Here is a 14,890-nt window from a genome sequence, read left to right on the forward strand (position 1 = left end):
GTAAGTTAACACCACATCTTTCTTTACAGTAAAATATGCATTTTTTTCTTTTGTTGGGCAGAGCAATCCAAGGATGGCATAGGAGGAGAAAACCCATGGCAGATAAATGGCCACTTCCAAGCCATGGTGGGTTCCCAGTGACAGAGGGGAAAGGTAGCACCCTTGGAGAAGGAAATCCATATAAACTATGGATAAAATACAGCAAAATATATGTCGTCTAGTTAGTTGGCAGCAGCTCACTTTGTTATACCTGTCTTTGCAGATGGAATATGGGCAAAGCAAAGCAAAACAAAGCAGGTGGTTGCCCAACTTTGGCCTTGCTTGCACGCTTTCCACTGTGGTTTTAAACAAATTCAATTGACCTCAGTGTTTCTCCTTTTGGTTGTATCTATTTGACCTGGCCATTCCTAAATTCAGGGCTAAAAAGCATGTGCTTTCACATTGTTGAACTGCAGCTTCCCCTGGTTCAATTCCTGGGGCATTTTGAGTTCTCAAGTGCCTTTTTGCTTCATTATAAAGTCTTTACAAGTTGCTGATGTTGCTCCCTATCCAGGGGTGTGACAAGCTATACTCTGGCTTGGAGTTTTGACTCTTTATTCTCTGGTTTTATTGCAGGGTATCCAAGGACCTTCTGGACTTCAAGGAACAAAAGGACCTCCAGGAGACCCGGCAAGTACCCAATATAGCCCATTATCTTGGTCTTTTTACCTAGTCTCTACTCTCTATAGGCTATATTTCAGAGGAAGGAACTGGCAAAACCACTTCTAGTATTCCTTGCCTAAGAAAACCCTTTGAAATTCATGGGGCTGCCATAAGTCAATAGGCAACTTGAAGGCAACCAGACACACACATCGGCTACCTCTGCACTGCAGAATTATCGCAGTTTGACACCACTTTAATTACCATGGCTCCATGCTATGGGATTCTGGAATTTGTAGGTTTGCTAGATATTGAGCCTTCTCTGTCGGAGCACTCTGGTGCCCCACCAAACTACAAATCCCAAAGGATGGAGGCAGTTGAAGCACTGTTAATCTGCTTTTGTCTGGTCCTGCATATATGCATTTGCTTAATATTATGTGCTTGTCTTTCAGGGACCTCCAGGCGTGCAAGGTCCACCGGGGCCTTTGGGAGAAATTGGACATAAGGTAACGTATCCCTTCATGCATCTATCACTTTATTTGCACCCTGCTGAGCCACTTTTTCTGAGACTCATGGTGGACTGCAACAAAAAGAATGGATCTTTTGCAAAGCTAATGAGGTTCATTTGCCCATTCAAAGCCATACTTTGCACTATGTCAGCTTACAACAGCAGATTGCTGCTGGGAAAATCCATGCCTTCCTCAATAATATTTATTTTGCACCTCAGTTCAGAAGGAACTGGGCAACCCGACAGTCCTTGTGAATCCCCAAGTGTCGGTTTGCTTCAGCGATCCTAGGAAGGAACAAATGTCTTGCAACAATTATTTGGGGAGGAAGAGGGTAGAGCCTTCGAAAGGGTTTAATATTTTGCTCAACGTGTCCTGAGTCGAAAAGAGGAGGAGAAATGTACAATAGAGATGAAAAGCTTATCCCAAAGCCAAGCGAGGGGAAGCAATGGCACCATCACTCTTCTCTTTCTTCCAACTATTCGGCTGTAGAGATCCAGCTTTGATCTTGCTCTATTTCATTAACAATGGGCCTTACTTTCTTCTTCTTTCGTGTTCCCCAGGGACCGCCTGGCTCGATTGGACGGCGTGGCCTTCCAGGTGAACCTGGCATGAAGGTAAAAAGGGGGGGGGGGAGTCCACATACCCATTCCTGATGCAATGGCCCACTTCAGACTGGAGAGATAATGGTGCCTTTTGTTCTTGCTGCAAAAAGGCTTCCTTGCATGAAGGCAGGTGGAGGGAGACGCAAGAGGCAGCAAGACTAGGGCCGCATTCCCACTTAGAAATAAATCACTTTGGGATCCAAATCGATGGATCGGTTCAGCAGTGGAGCATGGTTCACCCTACATTTACCCTGATTGCATTTTCTTGCTGCAAAATAAAATAACATAACCCACTTGTGGTTCACATTGATGAATGAATCTATTCAAAATGGACCCACTCCAGCTGGTCGAAGGGCAAATTTTAATTGATTCTGATCCACATCTGATTCACACTTGTGCGGAATCAATTTATCCAAAAAGATTTGGGGGAAAAATCAGAGTCAAATAGATGTGGGTAAAATGGGTCTAGCGCATGGCCTCCCTCTCCGAATCATGTGAACCAGGGTCATTTAAACTGCTTCAAACTGATTTGTGAACCAGCTTAAAATGTAGTGGGAATGAGGCCTAGGCTGCTCAAAACCTGATTTTGTGGGGGGGGGGGGGTAGTTCCATTTAAAGTTTGCTCCAGTTGCATGGGAAGAATCCATGTAAGGGTGGCCTTGGGCAAGTCACACTCTCTCAGCTTCAGAAGATGGTCTTGGCAACTTTGCCTTAAAGAAATGTGCCAAGAAAACCCCAGGATAGGTTGGCTTTAGAAATGACTTGAAGGCACAGAATGGCAACGACAATGAGCTGACTCAGCTTTCTGCTCTCTTTCTTTTCCTTCTTTCTTTTTTCCCCTTTTGGTAAAGAGCTTCTGTTGACTAATGTATTTGGGGATTAAATTCTGTTTCCTTTTTGCTCTTTTCCCCTTTCTCCCACCCCGCCATGGGTCTGTTTGCCTTGGCAAGCCTTCCGACGTTTCTCTGGAGCTACTGTTTCTTCAGACCCCGGGGGTCCCCTCTAAGATTTCAGCTCCCCTCCTTTGTGCCTGCTGTTTGGAAACCTTTTCTTAACTTACCCCCGGAACAAAATCCCTCTTTATTTGCTTAGACTGCCTGCATCTTCCCATCAGCTGGAACATACTGGGAGCAAGGCCCTCTCCAAAGCAGGAAAGTGTAAGAATGGATGACTTTTTAAAAAACCTTTAGGCTCAATTTGATAAACCAATTGCAAAGTTTGGCAATGTTAGCGAGAACGGCTTGCAAGTTGGTTGCAACTCAGTATTTATTGCTTTGCTGCTGTTCTTTGTTGCTTTGGAAATTCGTAATGCGCTAAGATTAGTTGCAAGATTTGGAGGTGGCACATTATTACTGCCTTGTTAGCTTATTGTCATTTTTATTTATGCACCTTTTAACATTTCCACCCGTAACCTAAATGAAAGAAATCAACATGTTTAAAATGTCAAGGAAACATTCCTTTTTCCTATTATGTCTTCAGTATCACAAAAAAGGGATGCATCTCAGTAATGTTGCAAGAATGCATGACTTCCAAGCTTTCCTTATTCACTTGTGCATAAAGTTAACTAAAAAAAGCCTCTCTTTTTCTGTTTTTCCATTGATAGGGTGACATTGGACCACTTGGGGTTCCAGGAGAACAAGGCCTTATTGGTCAACGCGTGAGTAGAACTACTATCTATGAATAACATTAAAAATGGCACGTGATCCAAAAAGGTCCCTCGTCTCAAAATGAAGACCAATATGTGCTTCATCCCCTGTTTTGCAAGGCCTGGAAAGTGGTGGGACTTTTTCTTGCCATTGCATTTCAAGAACTGGGATGGTGGTGTTAAACTAGCACTCTCTCTTGCTGGTTGACATGTTTGTTTTCCAAGAATGCCATGCACCACTTGAGTCATAGCATGGTTCTTGGAGGCATTCCAGATGGGAAATTCTAAGGACAACAAATGCAACATCTACGGACAATGAATGCAATGCATTGTAATTTAGAGGGAATGTAAATGGTGACAATGAGCACCAGCAATATTTCTGTTTCCTTTGCAGGGTGAGCCTGGTCTTGAAGGTGACAGTGGCCCAGCAGGACCTGATGGACTGAAGGTAAAAAATGCAACTCTTTCTTTGTAATTTTGACCACAAAATGTCCCCCCTTAGATGAATCCCACACAAATCAGAAAGCATTCCCTTCTTATTAGCAGGGTCATTGAGAATGCATTTCCTTTCCTTTGTGTCATTTCTTTCCCAGATAGACTCCATGATCATAGAAGCCAAGGGCTTCCATTCCAGGAAAACGCCAATCTTTTCTTGAAACTCCTGCCAAATGAATAATAATGATAATAGAAAACCCCTTGTTGTGTCAGTCAGCTATATAATTTGCTGCTCTTTTCTGTAGTTATCTATCATCAAGTGTCAGAGCTGAGCAAACCCTTCCTTGCGAGATAATTCTTTAAAAAAAAGTATTGTGACATGCTTCAAAAAATAAAATAAATCTCTGCATTCATTACTCAGTTACTCCTTTCCTGCTCATAAACCCAATGCTTTCTCCTGCATCTCACCTAGTTTGCACATGTTTCAAAATATAGCACAGCTTTGGGTTTGCAAGATCGGAGTAGAGTTTCTTGGAGGTTTCCCATTCATAGGGTTGCCATGAATTCACTCAACAGCAATTTAAAACAGTAGATCAGACATCAAGGCTGCATCTGCACTGCAGAAATAATGCAATTTGCAAATTTAATTACCATGGTGCAATGCTATGAAATTCTGGGATTTATAATTTTGTGAGATGTTCTAGTATTCTGTGTATTCCTGCATGGCAGAAGGGACTTGGACTGGATGGCCCTTTGGGGTTCCCTTCTAACTCTAGGATTCTATGTATTCCTGCATAACAGAATGAGGTTGATGGCCCTGGGGGGGGGTCTCTTCCAATTCTAGGATTCTATGTATTCTTACATGGCAGAATGGGTTGGATTGGATGGCCCTCTTCCAATTGAATGGTTCTATGATTTAGCCTTCTCTACCAGAGAGCTCTGGTGCCACAACAAACTACAAATCTCAGGTTTCCATAGCATTTTGCTGTGGCAGTTAAAGTGGTGTCAAATAACATTATCTCTGCAGTGCACATGCAACCAAAGAAGCATTATTCTGGACTCACTATGTGGGAAAGTTAAGACATCACCAAAGATGTACAAATTTGCTATGGGAGCTGTGTGCGAAGACCAACACTTTGCATGCATGTTGCAAGGTTTCAGCTCGGCCTTTGCTTTTCCACTTTAGAACTTTATTTGTAAAGCACAGAAAAGTAAATGGTGAGTGGGTGGGTTTTGGGGCATAAATATTATTGTTATTATTATTATTAAATCAAAAAGTAGCCTGCAGTGCCACAGTGGACAGCTTAACAAGTTGCCTTTTCTGCATTGTTAACAAAGAACATGCACAGGTTCCCTTTAAATCTTGTAAGTCTTTCCTGGCAAGTCTTTCCTATCAGACATGGAAGGACTGCTGTTGCTTGGTGTTTGTGGGGCAAATATAAGACCTGCTCACCCCATTTTGCTTTTTCTAGGGTGACAAAGGAGAACCTGGTCCGGAAGGAGAAAGAGGCAACAAAGGGCAAGAAGGCATCAAAGGAAAAGAAGGGCCACCTGGATATCCTGGACTAACAGGCATCCGTGTGAGTATCCACAATTACTTACCTTTTCACTGCTTTACTCTGTTGCTTAGCCTTGCCAGCATCTTTCTATAGTTGTGCTCTCTCTTATTTGCAATGTCACCGTACTTTCTTGGGTCTTAATGCAACAAGTGATGACCCCACTTCTCCTCACTCCCTTGCAACCAAATGGCGACCTTATAAGAAGAAAACAAAACTCCCCTCCGTTTCAGAAGAACGGTTATAATCAATGTTTTTTTAAAAAAACAGACAAAACCATCCCTTTTCCATAACCAGCGTATCAAGTTATATAGCTCTGATCAGTAGGCGAGACCAGAATCTGCAGCCTCCTTGTGCCAAATTGAACGCAGGGATTGCATGCCTTTAAAACGCGTTTTGGAAAAAAGCAAAGCAGTACGATGGAGCCAATACAGTTTTGCCTGCTTGTAATCACTTCCCCTTGTTAGTCTTTATTGTGGTGTTATGGTGCCGTCTCATATTTTTAGTACAAGTTTTGTACAAACAGTTATTTTTAAAAGCAAAGACACATGAAACTGACTCAACGTTGGCCCATGGAGGGTCCATAATATATTGATGGAAGCTTAGGTTGCTTCCATAGAGAATGCATTATTGCTTGATGGAGAAGGAGGTTTCCAAATACTAGTTGGAATATTTGGAAACTTGTCTGCTTGCTTTGGTGATCCGTCATGCCCAGCCTTCCTCCTCCTTTTCCTCCATACTCCCTTTTTCCTCCCTAAGTCAGTCTTTGCTGACTCTTCTCATAATGTGCTGTTGTGATTCAAGAAAGCTAGCGGAGATGCAGCGTAGTGTAGTGGTTTGAGCGTTAGACTACAACTTTGGAGGCCAGGGTTCAAATCCCTGCTCAGCCATGGAAACTAACCTTGGAAAATCACGCTGTCTCAGCCTCAGAAGCAACCTCCCTCTGAACAAATCGTACCTTAAAGTCATGCAGAAATGTCCCTCAAAGGCATGAAAAAGATGCAAAAATACCCTCAATCTTGCTGAGGGATGGGTGCATGGGAGGTTTTCTGCAGCTCCAGAGAGCAGGACCAGGAGCAATGGGTTCAAAGATAGGAAAAGAGATTCCATCTCAACATTAGGAAGAACTGATCTGTTTGACAGTGGAGGATGCTGCCTCAGAGTATCCTGGAGCCTCCTTCTTTGGAGGCTTTTAAACAGAGGCTGGGTTTCCATCTGTTGGGAGTGCTTGGATTGTGCATCCCCGCATGGCAGAATGGGGTTGGATTGGTTGGCCCTTGGGGGTCTCTTCCAACTTTAGGATTCTAGAAGAGGCAAAAAGGATCCTGGGCATCCAGGAAGGGGCAAGATATAGATATTCCCCATTCATTGGCAAGGACAAATGTGGGGGATAGATCTGTGCTCGTCCCACACGATCTCCGTCCTCTTTCACAGGGATGCCTTAATCTCTCCAAGCCTTGGTTAACACACTGTCTGATTCACGGCGGCTCCGTCAGTCATTCTCCTGCGGTCAGAGTGAACCAAAGCTTCCATTATATAACCCTCAGCACCTTGCCAGCTGTTGGCTACAACTGGCCAGAGGCTGAGCATAACCCATCCTATCCAGTAGTGTCCACTGAGTAAACGTTCCTCTGTGTAACATTTCTCCTCCGCTGTAAGGCACTGAGTGTTTCGGTTTCCCCCTTCCCAGTATGATCCATGAGCCAGAAGCCGCACGAAGCCTGTGCCAACTGGCAGGAGCCAAGCTGATGGGTTTTCAGTCGCTCGCTCTTGCTGGGCGCTGTGGCTTTCCCCAAATACGCTGCCCTTTGTACGCTGTGCATATGAAAGTAGCCAAAGGTTTTACAGTTCCAGGAAAGTAATTGCTGAGTCCGTAGGTCATGCAATCCAACAAGTTCAGGGAAACAAGAAAATCCCTATTTTATTTTTATTTTTTACAGCAAAGCAAGGGAGCTCAATTCTCATTTTTAAAAGATAAACTTCTGCATGTTTTTAAATCTACTATGATGATGTGAGACCTATTGTTGCATTAACTTCTTCTTTCATAAAACCAATCTTCAAGCCAAAATCAGGACTCCTGATTCTCCCACTCAGGTCTCCCAGGTTTGGAAAAACATGAGTCCCAATCTTGGTTTGGAAGCTGCCATAAACCATAGATTTTTGGCAAACCAAAACTCCTTGCAAAGCGTTTAAGTGTTTTTTTAACTACAAGCTTCCATGATCACTCTACACAGTGTGATCATGGATGCTTGAGTAGTGTTATCATGGAAGCTTGTAGTTAAAAACACTGAAGCCATGGTTTGTCAGGAGTTTTGGCTTACCAAAAAATCCATGGTTTGTGACAGCTTCCAAGCCAAGAGTTTTGCCAAACCTGGGAAACCTGAAATTCATGAGCCCTATCAAGACCTTAATGGTCCTTGGAGCCCATGTATCTATAGTGCATCAGGCACTCATGGAGAGAGGAAGGAGAACTTGAGGCCTTAACCTATCCCTTTAAGGCTGCCTACTATCTGAGTAGGGATGGAGTCTATCAGGAGTAACCTTGCCAAGAGGTCTAAAAGGCCTCAATTGAATGTCAGGATTTGATGGCGCAAGGTGTTCACTTGGAATCGTCCCAGGTAATGCATCCAAAAACCAACCATTGGCTTTTGTGAACATCTCGAATCCAATGTCACTCCTTCTTTTCTTGTTTGTAAGCTAAGCTTTTTGGAACGGTGGGGCAACTTCCATTAGCAGAGACCTAAATTTTGATGGTACTCAGCACCATAATAGTAGAGGACACCATAACAGCAGAGACCTAAATCTTGGTGACCCTCAGTGCAATAATAGCAGATGCCACCATAACAGCCGAGATCTAAATCTTGATGCTGCTTAGTTTGGGATGAAATTAGGTTATGTGTGTCTGCACTGACCTGGAATAATGGGCTTCCCTGGTGTGCAGATTGCTTGTGACCTGGAGCTGAATGTGCCCAGAAGCATAGACAGACTTAATGCGATACAACCAAGTGAAAAAGAAAAGCCTGTTGAGAACTGGAGTTCTTTATCGTCGCTGCCAAAATGCAAGCTCATTCTTTTCATGTCTTCTCCAGCAGCTGTTCCATCCTGTCCCACCAATTCCTTGGCCTTTCGCCTGAGGGCTGCAGGAGTCATCATAACACGGAGTCCCTCGGCTTCTGTCTTCCAAGCGATGAAACGGAGACGGGAAAATACCTAATAGCCTCTCTCCTGCCCACCCTCTCTTGGCACACTCTCCATCTTCTTCTTTTTCTTCTTCTGTGCTTGATGGCTTTCATGCAACAGGTGCATCCAGTTAGGAAAAAGTGCTCAGATATCCTTTGAAGAAAGAACTGTTGTGCAATGGTGCAAAAATCCTCTTTCTGATTTCCTTAGGGACCAGAAGGAAAACCGGGCCGGCAAGGGGAAAAGGGGAAAACCGGACTGAAGGTATGGTTGTCACTGTTCTTTTTCTTCCTGGGGATGTTCTTGAACGTCTCCTTTCATTTCCATTTTTGGATGTACAGATTTATCTCAAGAAGGGAAAACAAGTCTCTGAAAGTATTGGGAGTTTCTGGGGACTAGGTTTGGTATTGCTGACCTTTACGCTTGCATCTACAGGGCAGCAAAGGCCATCTGGGTCAACTTGGGGAGACCGGTCCACCTGGGAAGATGGGCGCAAAGGGGACTCAAGGCCCGAAAGGATCCAGAGGTACCCTAGGAGCTATGGTGAGAACAGAGTGAGAGTTCCTTGCATTTAATGCTGGGGTAGGTTTCTCCTACTGTTGCCTTTAGTGGTTTACCTGTTAGATCTATAGGTAAGTGCCCACCTGAGGGACTCACCTCACCTGCTAAAGCATCTTCTTTTTCCCAGCCACTAAAAAACTGTATCATTTGTAAGCCAAAGGAAAACATGCTCAATATGCAAGTTCGAGGCTTTACTTTGCATTTTCACGTTGCTCTTCTTTTCAATAGATTTTATTTTTGCAATTCTGTCTGGTTATGTGGCCCTGAAACCCAACCTTTGCAGTCATTGAACCCGACTTTTGCAGCCTCCAAGCCTCCCATTGTTCTTTCTGAACAATTTTGCATGTTTGTGTTTGCATCATGTATTTTGTGCATTTGGCTGATTAAAGGTGCCACTGTTTTGTGGATTTTGGATGTTATTGTATTCAAGATGATGATGTTCATCATCACCATCATCATCATCATCATCATCATCATCATCCCAAAGCCACAGGGATTTGATAAAGCCAGCCAGTGGGATGGTAGGAAAAATAGAAAAAGGGCTTTTCTCCATTAGGAATACTGAATGAGCAATCTTACTGGTAGAAAGTAGAAGATACTGGATATTGGCAGAGCTGACCTTATCTTCTCCTTGCAGGGTGCTCCAGGTCGAATGGGCGTCCAAGGAGAACCTGGCTTAAAGGGCTACCAGGCAAGAGATTCCTTTCAGCGCTGTATTTATAGCTCTCCTTAATTTCTATCCCTTCAGGTTTTCCCTTTGGTTTGTTCCTTTGTGTCACCGCTTTGGGTTTGGCCATAGCTTGGAAAGGTTCCCAGAATTGTTGACCCAATGGGGATTCTGGTTGGGAAATTCACCTCAAGGTTCTCACAGATATGGGGGAAATTTGGCTATACAGTGGACCTTACACATTCACTGGGGTCGGGGACACAGGACCCCCATGAAAGTGGAAAAACCTCAAATTAAAAACAACAACAACACTATTTTTAAACATGAGAGAACACCTTTTTAGGAATCTGTAAGTCCTCCGGCGCAACTCTATGGTTAACATTAGCTGGAACTTGACCATAGAGTCACACTTGACCTGTAGTCCCCCAACTTTGGTCTTCCAGGTGTTTTGGACTTCAACTCCCAGGAACCTCAGCCAGCTTGGCCAACTTAATCTGGAAGCTGAAGTCCAAAATATCTGGAGGACCAAAGTTTGGGAATCATTGCCTTAGAAAAATATTCTAGTTTGCTAGAAGTCAGATGGATTTCAACCCATTTTGGTGCCTCCATTCCAATGCATTGTCTTTCTCTCTCTTGTAGGGGCACACCGGATCCCCAGGACCAATTGGATCACCTGGGCCCAAAGGCGAAAAGGTAAAATAGACAGGTTCTATGCAACTTAGTCGAATGGTATTGAATTGATACTATAGGGTCGTCTACCCTCCAACATTTTACAAATGGAGACTGGGAAACATGTGGCCGAGCAACATCAGAGTATAGTCAGGATGGTGAAAGTTATTAATAAGGAACAATGCAGAAACCAGGAGAAGCTGCAGCAGTTTGCTTTTGTCCAAATCTACAGGGAAAGGCAAGATTCCTCCTCCTCCTCCCCTCTTCTGCTTCTTCAACTAATTAACTGCAATTTTAATAATAATAATAATAATAATAATAATAATAATAATAATAATAATATTTATTTATAGCATTTTGAACTTGGTTTGCACCAACTAAAGTAAACCAAGGAGCAAGGGAGAAAGTGGGAGGAGGAGTGAGAAGCTTGGACATTTCAAAAGCGGCTGCAAAAATGGGATGGCACAGGATTAATCAGGACTTCTCGAAAAGGGAGCACTTCCACCTTCTGTTTTGCCTATGAATCCAAAGAGCACCCTTAATATGACTAAGACATGCACTGCATCAGGCTTTTATTAAGTCTAATATTCCACCAAGTGTGTGTGTGGTTGTGACCTGCCCTCCACTAATTCGCAACTTGGAAACGTTCCTTCCAAGATTCAAAATGTAATCTGGTCTTACTCTCCGACTCAGCAGCCTTCGTACAGCAGAGTCTTTGACCATCTGTTAAAGATCTTGATGCATTCATAAGAACCACTGTCATCTGAGCATAATTCATAGGATTATTAGTTCAGTCCATGAGTTTGATGCTTAGTTAGTGTGTATTTTGAGAAGGGGATCATAATGTGAATTTGGCAGAGGGAGGCAGCGTGTGTGGATAGATGATATTCTTTTAGAAAGTCGGTGTGTTTCTGCCTTTAAGTTGCCTGTTGACTTATGGTGACTCCATGGATATTTTAGGGATGGCAGAGGGTTAATCAGGACTGTCTCTGATAAATCGGTACAATTGAAGAGTATGACTTGGAAAGTATATATTTGGATTAAAAGGAAACTTTAGGAGGAATGCTTCTCCTGACATCAGCTCAACTTCCTATGCATTTAGATTCCACTAGCTTTCGTTGTGTGCAAAAAAAGTCTTTTTTGGAGGTCCTTGGAATTGTAGGAATAAAATAACTGTTATAATAAGCTCTGAAGCAAATGTAACAAAAGCCTAGGAAGTTCCTTAAAATATGTCTTAATTATTGCAAAAAAGAATTACTTACTCCTAGCTTTAACCCTTCTTATTTATTTATAACTTATTTTCCAGGGAGAACAAGGTGACGATGGGAAGACAGAGGGCCCTCCTGGACCGCCTGGAGACAGAGTAAACTATCTGTTTTGTTGTTGTTGTTGTGTGCCTTCAAGTCCTTTCCGACTTATGGCGACCTTAAGGGGAACATATCCTGATGTTTTCTAGGCAAGATTTGTTCCAAGGAGGTTTGCCATGGCTTTCCTTTGAGACTGAGAGGTTGTGACTGGCACAAGATGACCCAGTCGGTTTCCATGGCCAAGTGTGGTTTGAGTATTGGACTGTGACTCTGGAGACCTGGGTTCGACTTGAAGCAGGGAATCGAACCCTGGTTTCCAGAGTTGTAGTCAAACAGTCAAACCATGACGCTGCACTGGCTCTGTTTTACCCAGTACTAAATTTATAAAATGAGTTGTTCCACAAGTTACCTCAAACTGTGTGTCCTAGACTCACAGCAGATGAAGGGATGTGGGAGTATTGTGGTGACTTTACTACTTCAGGTACTCATAGGGCATTATTGATGTCTCCCCATAAATAAAACTCCCTGCAAGCAGAAAGCTGACTCAGCAAGGAAAGGTATCAGATGTGAAGTTGAAGGCTTTCATGGCCAGCATCCATAGTTTCTTGTGGGTTTTTTCAGGCTATGTGGCCATGTTCTAGAAGAGTTTATTCCGGATGCTTCGCTGGCATCTGTGGCTGGCATTTTCAGAGAATGCTGGCATGGAAGGAGTGGGATATATATCTCCTTTTGACTCTGGGTATATACAGTATATATATACTCTCTTCCATGCCAGCATTCTCTGAAGATGCCAGCCACAGATGCTGGCGAAACATCAGGAATAAACTCTTCCAGAACATGGCTTCATAGCCTGAAAAACCCACAAAAAACTTCCTTCGCTGACACTCTCTGAAAAAGCCTTTAAGCTTGTGTTGGAAAAGTATCTTCTTGGAGAGGGCTTATTTCTATAATCAGAAGCCACCACTGAAAAGACCCTGCCTTGGGTGATGGCTATAAACTACGCTCTCTATCATAGGCAGAACATGAAACAGGGATTTGGGTGGGCTGAGGTTGCTGTTTCATGTTGCTTTTGCATTTTTCTGTTGCTCTCCTTTTAGGGTCCGCCTGGGGACCGAGGCCCTCGGGGAGAGTCTGGAGACCCTGGTTATCCTGTGAGTCCTTCTCCAAATACCTGGTTAGGAAATTAACCATCTTGGGAAAAAAAGTTCTCTGTGAAGTTCTGGGATGCTGAGGAATTAGACTTGGGCTGCATCCATAGTGCAGAAATAATTCGGTTTGGCACCGCTTTAACCGCCTTGGCTCAATTCGATCTAATCCTGGGAATTGTAGTTTTGTGAGATATTCCACCATTCTGGCATCAGAACAAATTACAGTTCCCAGAATTGCACAGCCCTGAGCCATGGCAGTTAAAGTAGTGTCAAACTGGATTATTTCTGCAGTGTGGATGCAGCTCCATTGTCCTTTAAAACAGGGGTTCTCCATCTTTGGCCTGCCATACGGACTTTAGCTCTTTACGAACCTTCCTTGGAAAGCTATTTTTTAAAAGTCACTCATCCTTCCTTTTACAGTAAGGAATCTTGTTTTAGTTGGTTTTATGGAAATAAGAAATGCAATAAGATTTATATTGCAGGGTGTGTGGAACTGTTAAGTAAAGATAAGAAGTATGATTTTAATATTACGAGGATACGGGGGGATATGAAGAAGCTAGGAAGTTTTCTTTTTCATTTTGTCAGTCTGTATGAGTTTGATGCTGTGTGTGGTGTTATAATGTTTTACTTATGTTTTCTCTGGTTTTTTTTTAATACTAATAAAAGTGTATCTACAAAAAATACATTAAAAAGTCAATCATCCCACATTATTCTTTAAAGTGGTCCAAGAAAATACATTGTTGTTGTTACTCATTAGAGTATTTCAAAAGTAAACAAAGATGGAGAATCGAGTACAGTACTTAAAATCAGGGTGTGTGACACGATTGAGAAGCTTGATCCAGAATTTGGAGATACAGAGTTTGGGATTGATTTTAGATATAGGATCCGTCTGGCTTAAGCACTTCTGGAACAGGATCATGGCAAGTTTTGCTTATGGTCGGTGGACATCTCAGGTGGAAGAGTAACTTTGATCTTCTCTCTTGCTTCTTTTTAGGGTCAAGAAGGCCTCAGTGGAGAAAGAGGAAAACCTGGTCAGCAAGGCTTACCTGTAAGAAACCTTTTGGACTCTTGCATTTAAAGAGAAAACCATGTTGGTATGTTTAAAAAGACCCCAAGGAATCCAGGAGTGGTTTGAGAAGACATTTCTAGCAAAAGCTTTCATGGACTCAGTCCATGTATCTTAATGAAGAGGACTGGGGTCTGCAAGAGCTTGTGCTAGAAATATCTTCTTCCCAGGTAGCCTCTAAGGCGGTTCAGGATTCCTTTATACCTTTGTTGATGTACTTCCTTTGGAGGACATATTCTGCACTTGGATGAGGAGTATGCACTTGTACCATGTGTATACGAAGCAGGAGCGCATATGCAAAAATAGGTCCTCAGACGAGGATATAACAAGTGTGTCCTCTGCCCATCAGAAATGCACATTTCTCTGCATTTCTATTCGGAAGTACATCTCCTGGTCTTTGATGGGATTTGCTCTTCAGCAAAGTTAGCAGGGAGGGCCTGGATCCTATCCCAAATGCCTGTTGCCATCACTTCCGACTGCCATTTTGTCCAATTTTTGGACATTTTGGCACACCAGAAGTGATGTCACATCACTTCTGCCTTCCATTTTGGCCATGTTTTGGCACATTGAGGTCCAAAGCAATGCAGGCAGCCCACAGTCGGCACTGCCTAGCCCTGCCCTAAGTGGTTTCGTATGGCTAGAGTCATCATTCCAAGCATGGCATGCATATCTTTTTTGTACTCCATGAAAAAAAATCTGCTAGAGTGCAACGTCAAAAGTATTTTCTTTAACTTGCGCTCTCTTTCTTTTAGGGACATCCAGGACCACCAGGCCAACCAGGGCTGAAAGGATCCAAAGGCAGCATAGTAAGAGCAATGTGACAAAAAGAGCCTGCATTTCCATGCTTGGTTGGGCTTGATAATGTCCTAATAGTTTGCTGTCCTCACCGTGGCTGCGATATGGGAG

General features: G+C 43.1%; 1 protein-coding gene across 1 annotated transcript in view; it reads left to right on the forward strand.

Moving 5' to 3' along the window:
• Window positions 1–14,890, forward strand: part of COL27A1 (collagen type XXVII alpha 1 chain) — a 103,589-nt gene that overhangs the window by 73,255 nt on the left and 15,444 nt on the right. Inside the window, exons 32-45 of the mRNA XM_042479175.1 lie at window positions 616–669; window positions 1,092–1,145; window positions 1,709–1,762; window positions 3,354–3,407; window positions 3,790–3,843; window positions 5,303–5,410; window positions 8,777–8,830; window positions 9,002–9,109; window positions 9,765–9,818; window positions 10,434–10,487; window positions 11,770–11,826; window positions 12,868–12,921; window positions 13,913–13,966; window positions 14,737–14,790. Of these exons, the coding sequence (XP_042335109.1) occupies window positions 616–669; window positions 1,092–1,145; window positions 1,709–1,762; window positions 3,354–3,407; window positions 3,790–3,843; window positions 5,303–5,410; window positions 8,777–8,830; window positions 9,002–9,109; window positions 9,765–9,818; window positions 10,434–10,487; window positions 11,770–11,826; window positions 12,868–12,921; window positions 13,913–13,966; window positions 14,737–14,790 (867 nt within the window). The remainder of the gene's footprint in view (window positions 1–615; window positions 670–1,091; window positions 1,146–1,708; window positions 1,763–3,353; window positions 3,408–3,789; window positions 3,844–5,302; window positions 5,411–8,776; window positions 8,831–9,001; window positions 9,110–9,764; window positions 9,819–10,433; window positions 10,488–11,769; window positions 11,827–12,867; window positions 12,922–13,912; window positions 13,967–14,736; window positions 14,791–14,890) is intronic.

Source organism: Sceloporus undulatus, chromosome 7, assembly GCF_019175285.1.
Source record: "Sceloporus undulatus isolate JIND9_A2432 ecotype Alabama chromosome 7, SceUnd_v1.1, whole genome shotgun sequence".
Classification (NCBI taxonomy): Eukaryota; Metazoa; Chordata; class Lepidosauria; order Squamata; family Phrynosomatidae; genus Sceloporus; species Sceloporus undulatus.